Source organism: Mchenga conophoros, linkage group LG20 (genome assembly GCF_057382185.1).
Source record: "Mchenga conophoros isolate Kocher_MC1m ecotype Shallow Benthic linkage group LG20, M_conophoros_male_GT1.1, whole genome shotgun sequence".
In the NCBI taxonomy this organism is placed as follows: domain Eukaryota; kingdom Metazoa; phylum Chordata; class Actinopteri; order Cichliformes; family Cichlidae; genus Mchenga; species Mchenga conophoros.
Genome location: NC_140545.1, coordinates 4,168,615 through 4,189,587, shown reverse-complemented (window position 1 = coordinate 4,189,587; position 20,973 = coordinate 4,168,615). Strand labels below are relative to the sequence as shown.

The window sequence follows — 20,973 nt, the reverse complement described above, 5'->3', positions numbered from 1 at the left end:
TCTTATTCAGTAAGGCAGCTGAAACAAAGTAGTCATGCGTAGTCGTGTACATTTAGCCGGAGGTTGACTTTAGTTCCCCTTTTCCCTGAACAGGACCTCCCAGGTAAAGCATCGCGATTAGCAAACTCTGCCAATCAGGGGCTGTAGCTTGCGGACGCTGGTCCCCGATCAGCCAATCATTAAAAAGTGGGCGGGACTTGTGTTAAGAGCGCTACGCTGATTAACAGGGGGCTGTATAACAGTCAAGTGTAGCACTAAGCATAAAAAACAGAGCAAAAGAAAAAAACTGCAGTGCTGAACATCTGACATTTTAGTCTCACAAATGACGAATAAATTATGTAATTTATTTCCTTATGGGTAGCGAGGCCTCAGCCGTTACACATTCAGCAGTCACTTTCCTGTCCACTGGAGCTAACTGGCTTATCACCGCCTACACACTGCCCACTGGTTTGTCTGACAGCCTCAACAAAACGCCCCCTCCCTCCCTCACCTTGGGAGATGTTGCCGTCTGTGGATGACAGCAGACCTGCAGGACCGAAGCAAGTGGCCGTGCGAGTCTTTTAGAAAGTAGATAAGGGAGAAAAAAAGCGTCATATCTAGTGAAGTGGGCTACTTTGTTAGCTTTGCTCCGTGGTGTAGTGCTTCAGCGTCGGTTCGGTCATTTTTAAGCCACGAAGCTTTAGCCAAGAGAGCAAGAAGGCGAAGCTAAGGGTATTAGTTTCAACTCAATCCAGAACCGGCTTTTGTTCCCCCCCCCCTCTCCTCTCCAGTAACAGTATCGATATCACTCGGATGCAATGACAGACACAGTTGTGGACAGCAAGACGGAGGTTAAACAGGGCACGAAATATGTCAAGGAGACCGAAAACGTTGCGGAAAAATATTCCGTGTTGACTGTCAGCAAAAACAGCAGTGATGTGAATATGAACGTTGGAGAAATGACTTCCGCAGCGTTCACCGCAGTCCCCACACTGAAATCCGTCAAGAAGGTAAGAAACGTGATGCTCCCAGCAGTCACTGCCATTGGGCACAGACACAGTAAGGAGGGGATTTCACGTTGGTACGCATCGTGCTGCAGTGAAGTCCAAGTGTAGGCAATGTAATGTACTGTGTTGATGTATTGTTAATAAGGTGCAGTGTGAATGTCTGCTCCAAAGTTGTCATTGGGAATTTTGTTGGAGCTTTAATGCATTCTTGAATGATGGACACTCCATCCCAATGTGAGGTGGGAAGTGCAAAAATAATCTTAAACATTTAAAGTACCCATATTCATGTATCTTAGAAGCCAGCTATTAAGGAAAGCTTTGCTAACTGTCTCATATGTAGTGTTACTCTAATAATACCTTCTACTGTGTTATTACTGGGGTAAGAACATATAATTTTAAAGACAAGATGATTGTTAAAATCTGTCTTCAAGTTGCCTTCCCGTCTGTTTAAAGCACAATGTCAACATTATGCCAGCAGGCAGGAAACAACTAAAAGCCAAGCTGAGCTCTTAAACCTCTGATTTAAGACCTCAGCAAAGTGCAGAACTACTGTGTGAGGGCTAACGCAACTGAGTCTGTGGGGTCCCCCAGTTGAGTAGGGGGTATTTAATCAGGTGTACCCTTGTGTTGTGGGGAAAAAAAATAAATCCACCATAAACTGTAGTTTACAGTTACAGAACCTTGAGATTTGCAAATGTGTAATAACATGGGAACTGAACCTAAACTTTTATCACATTAATGTGTAGTGAGCTCTATATCTGTCTTTAATTAGTTCTCATGTGCAGGTAATGAGGACATCATCAGTGTTAGTTGGAGGAAAGGCATCATGAACATGCAAAAGCAGCACAGGGTGCACCTGTGAGAAGAACCTGTGAATGTTAAGTTTCTTGCGTGTTATATAATCTGAGAAAACAGCAAAAATCCACATGAGGTGGCTCTTCACAGCATCTGGTACCGGCTAGTGGATAATCATGGAACTCCTGATTAGAGGCTTCTTTGTCTGTTTCTCAGAACAAACCTGCTCAAATCTCTGCAGACTCTTCTACCAGGGAAGTTTTTCTGATCATATGAGACTGTGTCACAGAGTGGTGATTAAGCCCTCTGGAACTTTTTAGTTATAATGTCTGGCAACTGTGTTAGTAATATCAGATATATTTCAGTTCCTCAAGGTGACCTCTGACTTCTAATACCCATGGTTCTTTGGGGGTGACTTTGCCTGTGTTTGACACCTATTTTTATGATTCACACATCTGTGTTATGACCTAATGTTAGCTGCTTTGCACTTTTAAATACTCGCATATACACTTATCAGTCATAACATTACGGCCACTTGCCGAATATTGTATTGGTCCCCCTTTTGCTGCTGACCCACTGAGACATGGACTCCACTAGACCCCTAGAAGGTGTGCTGTGATCTCTGGCACTAAGATATTAGCAGCAGATCCTTTAAGTCCTGTAAGATGTGAGTTGGGGCCTCCATGGATCAGCCTTTTTTGTCCAGCACATTCCACAGATGCTCAATTGGATTGAGATCTGAGGAATTTGGAGGCCAAGTCAAGATGTCAAAATTGTTGTGGTCCTCAAACTATTTGTGGCAGGGTGCATTATCCTGCTGAAAGAGGCCTTCAGGGAATACTGTTTCCATGAAAGGGTGTACATTATCTGCAACAATGCTTCGGTGGTATATCTCAAGGTAACATCCATGTGGATGGCAGGACCCAAGGTTTCCCAGCAGAACATTGCCAGCGTAGGGCTGGTTTGCTCTCCTCCCCTAGTGCATCCTGGTGCCAGGTGTTCCCCAGATAAGTGCACCCTGCCATCCATGTGGTATGAAAGAAAATTATACCACATAGAAAATTATTCATCTGATGCTCATGTGCCCATTGTTGGTGCATTTGGGGGTACAGGGGTTCAGCATGGACACCCTGACTGGTCTGCAGCTATGCAGCCCTATAAACAACAACCTGCAATGCTCTGTGTACTCTGACACCTTTCTGTCAGAAAAATCTTCATCAGTTTGAGCTACAGTAGTTCATCTGTTGGATTGGACACACAGGCCAGCCTTCACCCCCCACATGCCTCATTGAGCCTTGCCCTCCAATGACCTTGTCGCTGCTTTGCCACTTTTCTTTCCTTGGACCAGTTTTGATAGATACTGAACACTGCAGACAGGGAACACCCCACAACAGCTGCAGTTTTGGAGATGCTCTGAAACGGTTGTTTACCCTTCATAATGTTCCTTGTCAAACTCAAATCCTTACACTTTTCCATTTTTTTCTGCTTCTAAACTTTGAGGACAAAATGTTCAATAGCTCTCTGATATATTCCACCCACTAACAGGTGCCATGATGAAGAGATAATCAGTGTTATTTACTTCACCTGTCAGTGGTCCTAATATTAAGCCTGATTAGATTTAGATATACCTTGCTACTACCAGGTTGGATACCCCTTTGCCTTCAGACCTATCTTAAGTCTGGCATAGATTCAGCAAGGTGCTAGTTCATATTTATCATGTATAGCATCACACAGTTACTGCAGATTTGTTGAATGCACACCTATAATGTGAATCTCCCCCGTTCCACATTCCAAAGGAGCTCTATTGGATTGAGATTTGGTGACTGTGGAGCCCATTTGAGTGCACTGAACTCACTGTGAAGCCAGTTTGAGATGATTTGAGCTTTGTGAAATGGTGTGTTGTACTGATGGATGAACCCATTAGAAGATGATTACACTGTATTATAAATGGGATGGACATCAGCAGCAGCAGCATTACTCAGGCAGTCTGTGACATTTAGACGATGTGTTCAAAGTGTGCTAAGAAATCTCCCCACATCACCGATGTGAATTGTTTTGAACTTTAGCATGTATTATTAGCCACATGTATTTGCCTAAATTCACTAACTTGCTGCCATGTGATTGGCTGATTAGATATTTGTGCATAACAGGTGCATGAAATGAAAATATCGGCTCATATGTGTTTTAACAAAGAGTATTTCAGCACTCAGGAGTAAACTTACTTCATGCCACCTCAAAAACACAAATCCACAAGTGGTCTCGAGTTCTGTCTTATTACGTAATCAGGGTTGAGCTTACTTTTTTTGTATGATGCCTTAAAGATCCACTTATTAGAATTCTATAAGGCTCATCAAAAAACAGTGTTCAGACTGAAACATCTGACTTACCTTGTTAAAGGAACAGTAGGTTTTTCTCGCCCTTAAACTCACTCATAAGTAAGCTACAAGCAATGTATCATTACGCAGTGTGGAAAAATTGCACTAGGCATGTTTGTTATTCCTGTCATCTTGTCTTTGTGGCTGGATTTGTGAATTGAGTAAGTTTAACCAAAGTGTGTTTATAATAATTGATAAATAACTGAATAATAAAAACACCTGTTTTCTCAACATCGTAGATTTCAAGCTGCTAGCTCACAGAATGCAATAATGTGTGGACTGTGAGCCGCCTCAGGGTGCCTGATGAGAACATATTGGATTGTAGGAATGTGAACTGTGCTTATGAAAACAAAGCACTGTGTTATGAATAAATGTGAGAGCCCGGTGTCAAACTGAGCAGTCTGTTTGCTTAAAAAAAAAAGAAGAATGATTAAAGAAACTACTGTAAATGACTGGAAAGAGTGTCAAACTGATTGAAATCACGATAAATGACATATTGAAAAGAAGACTTAGAACTCAGCAGAACTACTACATTGAAAGGTGACGTGAGTAAACAAAGTCAATGCTACAAATTAAAAACGAGTGAGTTAGCGTGAGGGCAGATGAGTCAGAGAACACCAATCCTCTGCCTCCTCTCTCTCTGAATCCATCTAATGGTTATGTAATACGCCCCCTGGGAATGGGACTTGCTCACCGTGAATCTGTTCATGCATCATCATATTTATCTGATTCCTGTGGGCTGCTTTGTAGGATCTGAAATGTGATGATACCTTAGCTTCACTATCTCATCCTGCGTGTCTGCCAACATTATGGAAGAGATTCATGAAGGTCAAACATAACTTTTCCGCTCCTGGTAAGTGGTAACGAAGACTGGAAAATGTAGTGTGGTAAAACAGCACAGCAAAGAAAATGGGTAAAGTTAAAGGTGAAGCAGGGGCTCAAGCAGGGATGATTTGGGTTGCCCTGCTGCCAGAATCGGATACAGAGACATTCACATTCATCTCTAAAGACACAGACATGAGTGTGCTTTGAAAAAATGTAAAGATAAAATGTACCAGGTACATTCTGTGTTACATGTGTAAACTTACAGTCATTTCCAGTGAAGGAAAAGTCATCATGAGGTTAAAAATAAAGCACATTCAGTAGTTTTACCATTTTCTATGTTCTAGGTTTTGCCCTTGGCATTCACTAAGTACAGTACAGGTACAGTTTAATTACAGTATTTGTTATCAGGAGTTTGGATTTCTTAATAAACAGTGCAGTAAGATAATCCAGGGGAAAAACAACTTGACAGTAAGATTAGGATTCTGAACTGCTTTAGGACTTATGCTCTTTACTTATGTAAAGGTTGGATAGTCTTGGAGAAAGGATTAGTAGAGTTGTATTTTTTTCACAACACTGTAATCGGTCATGCATGTGTTGATCTAAACAGGTGCCTTTGCGCACCAAACGAAGTACCCTGATTTGAAAACTGCAACTGGACTTCACTCCTTTGAGTGTGTCACTGCACCATTTTTACTTATATAAATATTGCAGGCCACATGTCTTTGAACCTGTTTTAATCACTGTGAGTAGTCTGTATACAAAGATCAGGTGATGTGGATAAGACTGTATGCCTTTTCCGCAGGGCAGTGATTTAGAGCACTAGCTGTGTCTGACTAAGTAGCTAGCGTCGCCTTATGTCAGGCCTACATTGAGCCCTTACAACACTGACTGAAAGTCACACTCCACAGCTTAAGTCTTTGACCTGGCCTGCTATCTAGGAGAGAAAGGGTATTTTTAGCTTTAGGGACTGCATGGGACACGTATTGATGCAGCAGAAGGCTAATGGAAACAGAGTTTAATTCCTTCTGTCAATCTCTGTTTACCTTAGTTGTGCAAATCAGGCGCATAGGTGTAAAATAAGAGCTGAGGCAAATTTGTTTATTACTTTGTGTGCACGTGATTTTGAAACGGTTCTCGTTCGTGCGCAACCTACATATATACCTGAATCTTTTTGCATGTGCTGCCTCAGCAATTAAAAACTCACCATAACATACAACCTGCAGATTTTAGCGTTAAGTTTTCAAGGGCATAACTGGAGAGACTAAAGAGAAAGAGAAGCTTGGTTGGAATAAACCCTCCCTTTCTCTTTAGGTCTTTCTCTCTCTCTCATTCTCTCTCCAGGTTGGCCATTAGAAATCATGATAATAGGTGGGAACCTCCCCCTGGCTCTGCCTGGGAGTGTTCTGGGATAATAGCATCAGGGACACCTAGTACTACTGCACAGAGGACACACAGCAACAGGCAGATAGGCTGGAAAACGGAAGAAACAATGGCACACAAGCATGGGCATGGGCATGGGAGAGAAAGGGTGAGTTGCTGCTAATGTATCACTGAGAACTTCTTCTAGATACTAGATAGCTCAAACACACAGGAGCCTTAGTATTTTTTGGCAGTCGCAGGTTTTTGTCTTCTTCCTGCAGTTAACAGAAACTTTTTTTTCCCCTTGAAACATAAATTTCAGTTTACCTGCAGGGAGTAGCGCAATTTTTCCTAGTAAACACCAAGGTTATTCACACAGGTTCCCCGTGTAGGCGTAGTGGAAACATAATGCTGTCTTCACCAACGCTGAGTAATTCATCATTAATTCGATTAGCCTCTTGATTTTGGTCTGAATATTGAGAAAGAACAATTCAGTAAAGCTCAAGAGACTGTGTGAAATGTCTGTTGAATCCTCAAGGCTGCAAAGTGATGCAAAGTAAACATAAAAGTACTCATGTTGACATATTTTGCGAACATATGAGATGGAGCACACTCACAGTTGTGAAAACAGAGACATGCAGAGCTCTCCTGAGCTTAGCCTGTCTCACAGGCTTCTTGAGTTTCTTTATACCGACACGGTAGGTTTCTGAAGCCCAGGTGTCACTGCTCATGGAAAGAGGCGTTGTGGGTTAAAATGCTGAGTAAATAAGGTTAGTTTTGACCACACATTTTAAGTTAATGAAGATCATTGTAATTAGGATAAAAGCAGAGAATTAAAGTTATGGTTATGTTGGGGTGTTTTCCCTAGTGATTGTGCATTATGCTGATGCTAGCCCATTCAATCAGCCTCAGCTTTTTGGGGGATTTTGTTGATGTGAAGTCATGTGTAGCTGTTGCATCCACCCGTAAAACGTTCTATCAGAACTAAATTTGTATGTATAAAGAAAATCTGTTAATTTGATTTTGTTCCAGTAATGCGTTATTACTCTTCATAATTGTTAAGAGTACGCTCTACCTGAAGGACATAGCTACAGGTTGATGTATGTGCAGTGTACACACACATACTCGAGTGTGATCCGACTCACTCTTGTTAATCTGGGATACATGTGTTCCCGGATTCTTCATCTGTGTGTTGTGTCAACTCTGTCAGTCTGCACTTGAGTTTGCAGTCCAAACACATGATACGAAGATTTAAATAGGAGACAGAGGGAATTCTGTGCATTGCCACAATTTATCACTGACTCATAGTAAATGTTTATGGTAGAGTTGTGTAAAGATCTATCCTTCTGAAATCCTCACTCCTCGACTGCATGACCATGAAGACTACGAAGAATTAAAAAGCTCAAGAAATAAGAATACCTTTGAATAGGTGTCATGAACTTTGGACATGGTCAAGTGAACAATTTTCTTGTAACATTTTTCATGGAAAAAAGTATTTTGTGCGTGGACACTAGGCATGCTTTTATGACATTATACAATGTTGTGATGTTAAACAGTGTTGTGAGGAAGACACGTGGCACAATATCATGGATGAGGTCACAGACTTTACACAAAGACACGGGTAGAAATTATTGGAAAGGCAGACAGTGATAGTACATAGTAATGTTTAGGTAACATTGCTTTTGTTGGTCCTTCCATGGAAGATAATGGTCATACTTACCAAGCTTGCTAAACTTGCAGTAGTTGTTTTTCTGTCATCATTAGGTTACAAAATTCAACAAAACAAAAAGGTACCAGAAATATTACCTATAATATAAGCACTGAGTAACTGAGCTGCCTGTGATGTTGGCCTAAACTGTGTCTTTCATACAGTCCTCTATTTACCGTTCTATGACCAGTTAAAATCAGTTCTCCAGTGCTTTGGTTTAGAGATTCAACAGTTTAGACTTTAATCAAATGCCTGGCTAGAAAATAGCCACACTAGCTGTTTGGTGATCCAATTTATCTTTTTCCAGATCTTTCATCTTGGGCCCTTTGAAGGCTTGGATTGACACGATGAATCACAACCAACAATAACTGAAGCGCATGCATTTGAACAAAACATAAATCACAAGGGACCATCTAAAAATAAGCATCAGCACCCTTGTTCTTGATCCACCTGTGATTTCCTGTAACAAGCTGATTTATCTTTAGAAGGGATAATAACAGAAACAGGACAATGAATGCAAACATAAACTAATGAAGTGTGAAGGTACGGTGTAAGGTATAGTGTCATCACTTTTAAGATGTGAAACACGATGATACCTTGTCCTATTGACCTCCACTTGTCCCATTGACGTCCGATAAATCCATAGAGATAGAAGATTTCAAATATCAAATCGCTAAATAAATGGATTGTTTTGTTTTTTGATGTTTACACTGTGTGGCATTTTCCTTGGCTCTCTGTAGATTCAGTTTGCGAATGCAGAGGACAAACAGGAATTCAGCAAGTATCCGACCAAGGCAGGGCGCCGCTCGCTGTCACGGTCCATCTCGCAGTCCTCCACAGACAGCTACAGCTCAGGTACTTTCACTTTCATTGCTGAAAACTGAGCAATTACTTCAGTCATACATAAAACAAAACAAAACATTTTTTGTATGTTTTTGAAGTTCACTTAACAGTTCTTTGAGTGAGTTATGTTTGCATGTCCACCTGGAAAAGCTATTCATATACATCACAAAAATACACACTGTAGCTCCAGCTTTTACACAATGCATTGAAAGCATAAATTTCACAACTGGCTCTTTTGTGTGCTTTACCACAAAAGTGACCTATTGTGTTCTCTATTTGTAAGCTGCATCCTACACTGACAGCTCCGATGATGAAACTTCTCCCCGGGACAAAGCCCAGGTCAACACCCACGGCAGCAGCGACTTCTGTGTGAAGAACATCAAACAAGCTGAATTTGGGCGCCGAGAAATTGAAATTGCAGAACAAGGTATGTATGCATCAGACCTCACTGGCGCATTGTGGACATTTCAAAGATGAAAGATTTTTACCTATGATTGTCTGTACTTTGATCATAACAGGTTAAAGTTTTCTTATGAAATCCTTTTTTCAAACAGGATGATGTAGTTTAAATTTAAAAGATGGCCACATATTGATTTTTATCGTGATGCAGGTGTGTAATAGGGTAGTTATGTAACTACACTGTTACACACTATATGTATTCCTTCATTGTTCGTCATCTTTTATTAATTTAAAATATAGATTACCTGGTGTCTGTGGTTTATGACCCAAAGCTGGTGTTATTTGGAACATGATGATATTTCATTTGATCTTTTCTTCACAATTCAAAACACAATGGTGTGGTTTCTTTTGCTGTTTCTCTGTTCTTGTCTGCCTTTCTGCCTGTTTACATTATCCATGTGAGAGATAAGTAGGCGTAAGCGCCTGGCAAGTGTTGTTCAGCCTTAAAACCTGGGTTGCAACAGCTGTTGCTAACGTTGTTGTTCAGTTAGTACCCATTTTACAGCCATGTACTGCACATCCGCCTTCTAGGTATCGTTTGTTTTTGAATTCGAAAAGGTCTTTCCTTCTTATCTCGCCCAAAACAAAACCTGGCCTTTGTGTCCTCTCAGGTACCATTAACTGCTGCTTGATCTGTTCGTCCACAGACATGTCTGCCCTGATCTCCTTGAGGAAGAGAGCCCAGGGGGAGAAGCCACTGGCTGGGGCGAAGATAGTAGGCTGTACCCATATCACTGCTCAGACAGCAGTACGTCCGCTCATCCTACTCATCAGCGGTCCCTTTAATGTGACATCTTTTTCTCTTCTTATGTCTGTTACTTTTTTCTTTATCTTCATATTTCATTGGTCCTTCTCAGGTCCTGATTGAAACTCTGGTAGCACTTGGGGCCCAGTGTCGCTGGACTGCTTGTAACATTTACTCCACTCAAAATGAGGTGGCTGCTGCTCTTGCAGAGACGGGTAAGTATAATAAAGAAGCAAGAAGAGGCCTATTAACAATAGGGTGGAACAAAAAATATGTAATTCCAAATAACTATGTACTATCTAACATAAAATAAAGTATTTTTCTTTGCTTTATTGCTCATAAGGTTAGATGAACCCAAAGAAAGCTTAAAACTTAAGAGCACTTTGCACCTCTCCTTTCACTGTGTAATGTGCACTAATGTAGCTGTGGCTCATGCTGTCTTTGCCTGTAATTATGTGTGCTTTGTTTCCTGCAGGGGTACCTGTGTTTGCATGGAAGGGTGAATCAGAGGACGACTTCTGGTGGTGTATTGATCGCTGTGTCAACACTGAAGGCTGGCAGGCCAATATGGTATTACCTGGATAGTCATGTGATGAATGTAATGCCTGTCTTAATCTCTCGCTCTTTTCTGTGTGCACATCTTCCATGTTGACTTTTTCCCCCCCATAGATCCTGGATGATGGTGGAGACTTAACCCACTGGGTTTACAAGAAGTATCCCAGCGTCTTTAAAAAAGCCAGGGGCATTGTGGAGGAGAGTGTCACTGGTGTTCACAGGTCAGATGAGGTCGCAAATCTAGAGCTTTAGTGGAGTTTACATTTTATCTGCAGCACGTGCCTTTTTGTATTTTGAACTGCAATTTCTGTCTGGTAATTCTTTTTGGTTCACATTGGTTTCATTATAAAATATGTCAGTAAGACCCAGGCTGTATATTCTTTACAGCATAGACATGTGCGTATGGCAGCTTATTATGAATTATAAATAATTAAGCTTGTCGCAGTGTTTTTGAGCCATTTAATACTCATCAGCTCTTTGCAGATTCAGTACTGTATATACTGACAACAAAATATAAAAGTCAAACTAATGTAAATACTTAATAAATTAAAAGATAAAGGACAAATCATTGTGCTGTGACAAGTGCACTGGTTAGAACTTAAATTATCATTAATGGATATTTTTTTAAAATTTAAAATTTTTTCTAATTAGAATTTTATATCAGTTGTGTAAAACATTTTTAAAATGATCAAAATATATGCTAAACAAACTAACTATACTGCTATTAGCACTACAGTGGCAGCTACAGGATCTAATTACCTGAACATAACTGGGATGTACTGTTCAGCACGTAGCAGCCAACAAATACAAATAATTTGCAGCAGTGCTTTTCACACACGGATTTGACTTTTAGTGGAGTGTGTTTGGTACCTATGTCTTGAACACGACTCTACTTTAGAGTTTAAAATAAATCTAGAAACTATACAACATAGTCATGCCCTCTGCGTTTTACTTTTTTTTAACTAAGCTGCTTTTAATCCTTTTTTTTTTTATTGGTATTTCCTTATTTTATTTTTTTGGAGATAGAGATGCACTAGAAGCAATTTAAGCTCTCAGTGAATACATTTCATGATGAATGACTTTGAATGAATGGCTTTGTCAACAGAAATTGGACCTGTATCAAAGGCCATTATATAAGTCATATTCAGGTTTTTTTATGCACAGACTAATTTTTTGGTCATAGGTAAGGACAAATAAAAATCACCAGCACTGCTTTAAAATTATTTTCTGTTTAGTTTTGCTTATTGGAGTTTTATGTGCTCAAATATAATGTTAGTTTTTGTGTAGCAAATGGTTTAAAATGACAGGAGAATGCATACATTTCTGTTAGTTTTACTGATCAGCTGTGATTAGATGATGGGAGAATATTTGAAAAGCATGGCAAAGCTCAAATGCTGGGCACAGCAACTCTACGGTATATGCAAAGCTCTCAGTGGACTTCATTAGCCAGATATTCTGCCAAGTGTAAGGTCACACAGAATTGCATCCACGTTTGTGTGGAAAGATTCACGTGTGTTCGGCCAGCATATATGCCTGAACATGTTTTCCCCATGTGTCCTTTCAGACTGTACCAGCTGTCTAAGGCTGGCAAGCTGTGTGTGCCCGCCATGAACGTGAACGACTCGGTTACCAAGCAGAAATTCGACAACCTTTACTGCTGCCGTGAATCTATCCTCGATGGGTGAGGAAAATTAATCACCAAGAAAGTTGCTGTTATGAGGTTTTGTTGTATTTGGAGCAATATGGTCACAATGATGTGTCGCTTTGGTTGTCTTTGCCAGCTTGAAGAGGACTACGGATATTATGTTTGGAGGCAAACAAGTGGTTGTGTGTGGGTATGGAGAGGTGAATCATTCTTTTATTAATTTTTTTTTTACCTTTAGATGGAATGACTTTAACAAGTCCAGCAGATCTTTTTAGTGCACTGTCTTGTGCTCTTTAGGTGGGGAAAGGCTGCTGCACTGCTCTCAAAGCTCTCGGAGCCATTGTGTGCATCACAGAGATTGACCCCATCTGTGCCCTGCAAGCATGGTGACTCACTGACTCTCACTATTTAGCATTGCTCACCTGTGCATTGCAAGCTACAAACAAGTGAATATTATCAGTGGATTTTTCCTTTCTTTCTTTCTTTTTTTTCTAATCTGGTCTTCTATAATATGCGTGTTCACACAGCATGGACGGTTTCCGAGTGGTCAAGCTGAGCGAGGTCATTCGGCAGATGGACGTGGTGATAACTTGCACTGGTACTGTACCCCATGCTGTAACATCCATTACTTCTGCTTTGATAATCACAACATTTTCAGCATGTGTCTTTTTAAATATTACAGTTAAGGGCTTTGGGTGAAAACCAAATTTTTTAAAGTCAAAATGCTCAGATGCTCTTTGGTTTTGTGTGTTGACAGCAATATGAACACCAGTACAGATATAGCTGTAACTCCACCGCTATAGCAGCAGCACAAGTTTAAATTTGATCTTCGTTGGCTTATTCTCTCTTCGGTGACTCTGTTAACAACACCTTACGTGTGTTTTTCTTCAAATACAGGCAACAAGAATGTCGTCACCAGAGAACAGCTTGACCGAATGAAGAATGGCTGCATCGTCTGCAATATGGGACACTCCAATACTGAGATTGATGTGGTAAACTTCAAACAAATAACCCCACAAATACCCAATGGATTTTAAAAGCTTCTTAAGCACGGTCACTTAGAATAAACAGTAGGGGAGCCTAAATAAGTGAAAGTGAAAGGTTAAGGTGTGAAAATTCAGGCACTAAATGACAAGTAAAACACAGAAAGGAGTCTGTAAACAAAAAAACATCCTGTTCTCTGTGTTGTTAAATTTTCAGTCAAAAATGAAATTTGAAAATGATCAAAAGTGACTTAATTTGTTTTTCCTCATTGAATTTCCTGTGGCTTGAATATCTCAATTTAAACATCCATAAGTAACATCTCTGTGTGCCCCTTTGATCCAAAACATACAGTAAAGATTGCAAGTTTGACTATGACACAGTTTTTGTAGTTTCGCCTCTGTTCACCATCACACGCAGGAAATGTATAAAAACTATTCTTTCAAATACGTCAACATTTTCAGAGGCTCAAAAATAATCTGACACACTGAAAAAATGTAAATATAATGATTTTTTAAATACTTGGATTCAAATCCTTTGGAGTCAATGACAGCCTGAAGTCTAGAACACATTAACATCACCAAATGTGTGTGTTTCTCATTTGACATGCTCTGCTAGGCCTTTACTGCAGCCACATTCAAGTTGCTGCTTGTTTGTGGGTCACTCTTAGGTTTTGTATTCAGTAACTGAACACAAAACTGGCTCTGCTGGTGAGTGACTTGGCCATTGAAGAATTTCCCATTTCTTTAAATTGAGAAACTCTTTGGTGGTTTTTGCAGCATTCTTTGGGACATTATCCATTTGCTCGATCAGTTTTGCAACATTTGGCTGAATCTGAGCAGAAAGTATATCCCTGTATACAATTAATCCTGCTACTTCTATCAATCACAACAACAAACATTAGTGACCCAGTTCCACTGGCAGGCAGCCATGCATACCCATCCCATAACACTGTTGCCACCATGTTCGAAGGTTAGTATGGTATGTTTTGGAATTATGAACTTTTTCTCTCCTTCTTCAGACTTTTCTTTTCCCATCATTCCGGTACGAGTTCATCTAGGTTTCATACACCCAAAGATGTTTTTCCAGAACCGTGCAGGCTTTTTTTAGATGTTTTCTGGCAAAGTCTAATCTGGACTTCCTCATTCTCGAGTGTCACTAGTGGTTTGCACCTTGTTGTGAACACTGTATTTACATTCATAAAGGTGTTTCTTGATTGTAGATTTTGACAATAACACAGCTACCTCCTTGAGAGTGATGTTCACTTGGTTAGTTGTTTTCTGTAATCTCTCAGGCCTTTTGCTGTCACTGAGGTGGCCAGTGCATTCATTGAGACTGTTGATTTGGTGACTGCTGAAATATTTGCTCTTTCTCTGATGCCTTTGTTTAATTTTTTCAGCTTTCACCTTCTGCAACGAGCTCGAGTCAAGAGCATGAAAAGTTAACCAATAGAAGTTCAACACTAATAAAAAGGGAACAGTCCTCACATGACCACGAAATTGCTTGTCAACCAGTACTCCAAGTCCTTTTGATCCTCTGAAAATGGGCGACTGTGTATAAAAATGGCTGCAATTTCCTAAACAGTTAGTGTAATACTTTTGTTAAATCTCTTAAATTAAAGCTTAAAGCCTCCACCTTGTTCACATCTTGATTCTCTCTTTTTAGTTTTAAGATCTGCTGTGATGCAGAGTGTAGAGGTGCACAGAGGTAAAACTAGAAAAATTGTGTGATTGTATGAATGCTTATGGACTTGGCTGTACTTCTCAATTTTTGTGAATTCATTGGAAGAAGTTTCTAATTCAAGGAGTTCCACTATTCTTTGTTTACATGCTAACATAGCCACATGGAAATGTTCGCACAATGGTGTTTACGTCTTTTGTCCTCAGGCAAGCCTGCGCAGCCCCGAGCTGACCTGGGAGAGGGTTCGCTCTCAGGTCGACCACATCATCTGGCCTGATGGAAAGAGGGTCGTCCTGCTGGCAGAGGTAGCTTTCCTCAATAGTCTTCACAAAACTGTCTTTTAAATTCTCAAAAATTTGTGTTTGTATCGCTCATAACTAGGTTGAAACAGGAGTTTGTTCAGCACTAAACAGTTTTGTCAGACATCTTGTATTTTTTTTTTTCCAGGGTCGCCTCTTAAATCTGAGCTGCTCCACAGTGCCGACATTTGTGTTGTCTATCACTGCAACAACTCAGGTTAGTAATTTCTACTCTTCCTTTAGAGCCAGTGTCAGTAACTTCTTGGGCGAGTAAATAACAGTGTCCCTTCTTACTAAACTACCTGCAGTCTGCAGGCACATAGTTTCCTAGATTGTGAGTCATGTAAACACTGTGTGCTCTGTGTTTTGTAGGCCCTGGCACTGATTGAGTTGTTTAATGCTCCAGAAGGACGTTACAAACAGGATGTGTATCTCCTTCCAAAGAAAATGGGTAAGAATCAGCCTTGTTTAAACTGAAACTGTGCTACTTTGGTATAGAAATGAAAAGCAGTATGCAAGTGTGGATCACAATAGTTGTGAAGTCTAATTAGTTTTTACTGTTTCTCTGAAAGGCTGCTCATTGTTGCCACCCTGTGGCTTCACTAAAAAGATCACATCACACACATTTTGTCTCTTTCCCCCAGACGAGTATGTGGCCAGTTTGCACCTACCCAACTTTGATGCCCACCTGACAGAGCTGACTGACGAGCAGGCCAAATACATGGGCCTCAACAAGAATGGCCCTTTCAAACCTAATTATTACCGGTAGGTGCTCCTGCCTTTTTCTGCTTCTATTATCACGCACCAGTCCATATTTTCACTTTTTAAACTGGTATTTAATTAAACTCTCTTTTTGTTTTGTTTTTTTCTCTACAGGTATTAATGAGAATGCCCGATCCTCAACGCACAGTTACCCTGCAACAAACAGAGATATCTATTTTATTTTCTAAATAGCTACAGAATGGAGGAATTATTTTACTTATGCTGAATGTAACTTATTAAAAGCACCTCAGAAGTAGAGTTAAATGATAAAAAAGGACGAGTTAAGGCATGTAGAAAACATATAACCAACTAACATTTTACACGTCTTGTCAGGTGTTTAAACAAAAGCCTACTTGCATGCTATGATGTATGTGCACGTATTTAGTTGCTTCAGATTATGTTACTAGATCACAGAGTTGCTGATTTGTTTACCCCATTTACGCACAGTGCCAAATGATGGCCGTAAGAATGAAACAGAGGATACCTTTTCGATTTTGTCTACCGTGACATTAAGATTTGCCAGGTACATTCCATGAGCCAGAGTTTAGGCTGAGCCAAAACAAACTCTGTGTTACAACTTAGATTATTTTAGAAATGTTTGTTTTTATATATACGTCAAATAATCTGTTTCAATGGTATCTGCATACATGCCCTAAAAGGTAACATCCAGTCATCCTTTATTATAGCAGTGATGATGATGAACTGTTGCCTGTTACATAAACAAAATGATGAAGTCTTGTTTATTCACGTCTTGTGATCAAGTAATGTCGTTTTGCTAATGACAGATTAAGATGTTGTTTTATGTCTGGGTGTGGAGCAGCTGATGTCTTTCCTAAAAAGGCAGTTGGAGAAGATTTACAGAGAGCTGGTAAAACACTTTTTGACTGCTTTATCTTCCCTCATTTCATCCCAAGTTTCCATTTGCTCACTTTAATTCCAGACGCCTCACTGAAGAGTTTTTCTGACTGGATAGTACCTTTGAGGCCATGATATGAATGTGCCTTTTAAATGATTTATAACAACATAATACTAGCGCTGAGCTTAATTATATGAACCATTCCTTTTTGTAAAACTGCATTTATTAGAAGTACATTAACTGTCTTCCTTCCACTGCTTCTGGTTGTAAGTATAACTATAATGTATGAGCTGTGTGTTGGCAAAATATATATATATATATTAGACTTTATGTCAGGCATATGATTGTAGTCGTCTTAATTTGATCCAACAAGATCACTTTAATATTTCATGTGATCAAAATGACATAAGTGTATACTATCTATGTAAACGATTGCATTAAATCAGCAATAAAGCGAGTCTTTTTACCATGACAAACTGAGAACAGAAAATGAAGGAGAGGCCTTTTGTGAGTCCCTGGCTCAGTAGGTAAATATTTTGGGGATAAAACTGACATTCATGGGTGCTCACACTTCAACATAACACATCACAATTCCTAAATGTGCCTTACTGCCACATTCTCCACATTGTATCCCTCTGAGTCGGCCCTGCTGGCTGAGGGTCAGATTGCCGTCTCACTCTGGAATATTCACCGGCCCTCGAGCACCGAGCCAGCTGCATTAGTTTCTAATATTAACACTTCAGTCATTGAGGAGGAGGGGGCGGGAGCATTCTGGAAACCTGGTTGTAACTATATAAGCAAGGAGCCCCAGCCAGTCTAGGTATGAACTCCAGAAGAAACAGAGGCAAAAGCTGACACGAAGGAAACATCCCCAGGATATCCTTCTGAACTTCTGAGCACCAGAGAGCGCACCACTGAAAGTAAGTAGCAACACTGATTGGATAAAGTTTCAACTGTAGAGACAGTGAGGACTTCTTTGTGTGGGTGTCTTACTCTAATTCACTCATTTCCTAAAAAAACCCAGAACTTTAACAGTTATGTGCAACAGTGTAACAGTTATACTTGATATTAAGTCTTTACTTATGAAGGATAGTCTCTAAGTCCTAGTCTGAATGTTTATTTATTTAAATATTAAAATAAGGCTACATATGAATAACCAGATACCGATCTATAGTTCGCTTATTTTTTTTAAGTGAAGCATTTAGATTCACTGGTCTTGTGAATTCTAGCCCTCACCACTGTAAAACTACTACCTAGCAATTAGCTTTAACGACTACACAGACAGTGTGCTCTTAATTCTAAGTGCAGCTCCCTGATTTGGGTGTGACAAGTGCTCAAACTTTATGTTAGTATCATTGGAATAAACATATTATTAATACTGAAAACTATCAAAAACAAGACTTTATCCATTTAAATGCAATGTCTTCTAAATCTGTCTAGGTACTAGGAACCGGCGAAATGTCTGCACCAAAGGGAGTATCCATTGGCATTGATCTGGGCACCACCTATTCTTGTGTTGGGGTTTTCCAGCATGGCAAAGTTGAGATCATTGCCAACGATCAGGGCAATAGAACCACTCCAAGCTATGTGGCTTTTACCGACACAGAAAGGCTTATTGGAGATGCTGCCAAGAACCAAGTTGCAATGAACCCCAATAACACAATCTTTGATGCCAAACGGCTGATTGGAAGAAAGTTTAATGACCCAGTCGTACAGTCCGACATGAAGCTCTGGCCTTTCAAGGTGATTGACGATAATGGAAAGCCCAAAGTCCAGGTGGAATACAAAGGGGAGACCAAGGCATTCTATCCTGAGGAAATTTCCTCCATGGTCCTGGTTAAAATGAAGGAGATAGCTGAGGCCTACCTGGGACAAAGGGTGTCAAACGCAGTCATCACAGTGCCAGCTTATTTCAACGACTCCCAGAGACAAGCTACCAAGGATGCTGGGGTGATCTCTGGACTAAATGTTCTGAGGATCATTAATGAGCCCACAGCAGCAGCCATTGCATATGGCCTGGATAAAGGCAAAACAGGAGAACGCAATGTGCTGATCTTTGATCTTGGCGGAGGCACCTTTGATGTGTCTATTCTGACCATTGAAGCTGGCATCTTTGAGGTCAAAGCCACTTCAGGAGACACACACCTTGGTGGGGAGGACTTTGACAACCAAATGGTCAAGCACTTTGTAGAGGAATTTAAAAGAAAACATAAGAAGGACATTAGCCAGAATAAGAGAGCAGTGAGGAGATTGCGTACAGCTTGTGAGAGGGCAAAGAGGACCTTATCCTCCAGCACTCAGGCAAGCATTGAGATCGACTCTCTCTTTGAGGGAATTGATTTTTACACCTCCATCACAAGGGCACGTTTTGAGGAGCTCAACTCAGATCTTTTCAGGGGAACACTTGGCCCAGTTGAGAAAGCCCTGCAGGATGCCAAGCTGGATAAATCCAGGATTCATGAAATTGTCCTGGTTGGTGGCTCCACAAGAATTCCCAAAATCCAGAAGCTCTTACAGGACTTCTTTAATGGCAAAGACCTGAACAAGAGCATTAACCCAGATGAAGCTGTAGCCTACGGTGCAGCAGTCCAAGCAGCCATCCTCATGGGCGACACCTCAGAGAATGTCCAAGATCTGCTGCTGCTGGATGTCGCTCCCCTGTCTCTGGGCATTGAAACCGCAGGCGGTGTTATGACACCTCTGATAAAGCGAAACACCACAATCCCCACAAAGCAGACTCAGATCTTCTCCACATACTCAGATAACCAGCCAGGTGTATTGATTCAGGTATTTGAAGGCGAGAGAGCCATGACCAAATGCAACAACCTTCTGGGCAAATTTGACCTCACAGGTATCCCTCCAGCTCCCCGAGGTGTTCCACAGATAGAGGTAACATTTGACATTGATGCCAACGGCATTCTAAATGTATCCGCCGTGGACAAAAGCACCGGCAAAGAAAACAAAATCACCATCACCAATGACAAGGGCCGCCTCAGCAAAGAAGAGATCGAGCGGATGGTGCAGGATGCTGAGAAGTACAAGGATGATGATGACATTCAGAGAGACAAGGTTGCAGCAAAGAACACGCTGGAGTCCTATGCCTACCAGATGAAGAGCAGTGTTGAGGATGAGAGTCTGAAAGGTAAAATTAGCGAAGAGGATAAAAAGATGGTCATTGACAAGTGCAACCAGACGATTTCCTGGCTGGAGAACAACCAGCTTGCAGAGAAAGATGAGTATGAGCACCAGCAGAATGAACTCGAGAAGGTGTGCAGACCAGTTGTGACAAAGTTGTACCAGGGAGCAACACCATCAGGAAGCTGCGGCGGCCAGGCAGGAGGAACCTCCCAGGGCCCTACTATTGAAGAAGTGGACTAAAGCTATTCACCTCAGCATATCACACTCATGGGAAAATTTATGACTGCGGTTTAGTAAAAATAAATGATTTCAATGTTGTTTCCTTTTCTACAATAAATTCTATAAAAGCACATCTCTCTTCATTATTGTTTGTGATAAATATTTTTTTGAACATGGAATAAAAGAATAATAAAAAAGAAACAAGTGCTAACCTTTTTAACTGATGCACATGATCAAAAGTGTTTATAATTTTGAGAATGGCCTCTCTTTAAAACCATGTACCAATGAGAGTACCAAGAGTTTATGATAGAAAATTCAGACTTTGATGAATTTGGACATGGAATTCATAAAGGTACTCAATAAGTATTTTTGTTAAAGATGGTTGACAAACCTTATTCAGACATTGTTTCACATTTCTTTTTCCCTATTCAAGCTGTACTTAAAAAGTAATATACAGGATAGTCATTCTAGGACAGACTTGTGAGGAGCTTTATAGACAAAAGGCAAGTTCTCATCTTTAAAGGTAAAGCATAAAAAATGTATATGAAAACATGTTAGATGCCAAACAAGAGTTTGAACACATGCACACTGTAGGTGTGCTATGAGTGTGTATGACAGACAGTTTTACTGCTGCACCTCTGTTAAAACAAACCAACCCAAACCTACTTTTATTTTGTTTTATACCAAACATGCTTTTCTTGCCTGCATTACCCAAAATGCAACAAGCACAGCCGGTTTATCAC

At 40.4% G+C, this 20,973-nt stretch overlaps 2 protein-coding genes across 4 annotated transcripts; both read left to right on the top strand.

Moving 5' to 3' along the window:
- The first annotated feature begins 399 nt into the window (after positions 1–399).
- ahcyl1 (adenosylhomocysteinase-like 1) lies at positions 400–17,363 on the top strand. Of its 3 annotated transcripts, none has more exons than XM_085259305.1 (17): positions 403–989; positions 8,789–8,903; positions 9,175–9,318; positions 9,998–10,098; positions 10,208–10,310; positions 10,571–10,665; positions 10,765–10,871; positions 12,215–12,331; positions 12,432–12,495; positions 12,593–12,681; positions 12,823–12,893; positions 13,193–13,287; positions 15,163–15,261; positions 15,404–15,472; positions 15,628–15,706; positions 15,900–16,020; positions 16,132–17,363. In XM_085259305.1, the coding sequence occupies exons 1-17, from the start codon at positions 798–800 to the stop codon at positions 16,136–16,138; spliced, it is 1,668 nt and encodes a 555-aa protein (XP_085115431.1). In that variant the 5' UTR covers positions 403–797; the 3' UTR covers positions 16,139–17,363. The 3 variants fall into 3 exon arrangements, with proteins under 3 accessions (XP_085115432.1, XP_085115431.1, XP_085115433.1); XM_085259307.1 differs by lacking the exon at positions 403–989 and adding an exon at positions 6,393–6,509; XM_085259306.1 differs by lacking the exon at positions 16,132–17,363 and having other exon boundaries at positions 400–989; positions 15,900–16,024.
- Positions 17,364–17,658: 295 nt separating this feature from the next.
- hspa1b (heat shock protein family A (Hsp70) member 1B) lies at positions 17,659–20,356 on the top strand. The gene is made up of 2 exons (XM_085259696.1): positions 17,659–17,793; positions 18,314–20,356. Exon 2 carries the CDS (start codon positions 18,332–18,334, stop codon positions 20,249–20,251), a length of 1,920 nt encoding a protein of 639 aa, XP_085115822.1. The 5' UTR covers positions 17,659–17,793; positions 18,314–18,331; the 3' UTR covers positions 20,252–20,356.
- Positions 20,357–20,973: the final 617 nt, after the last annotated feature.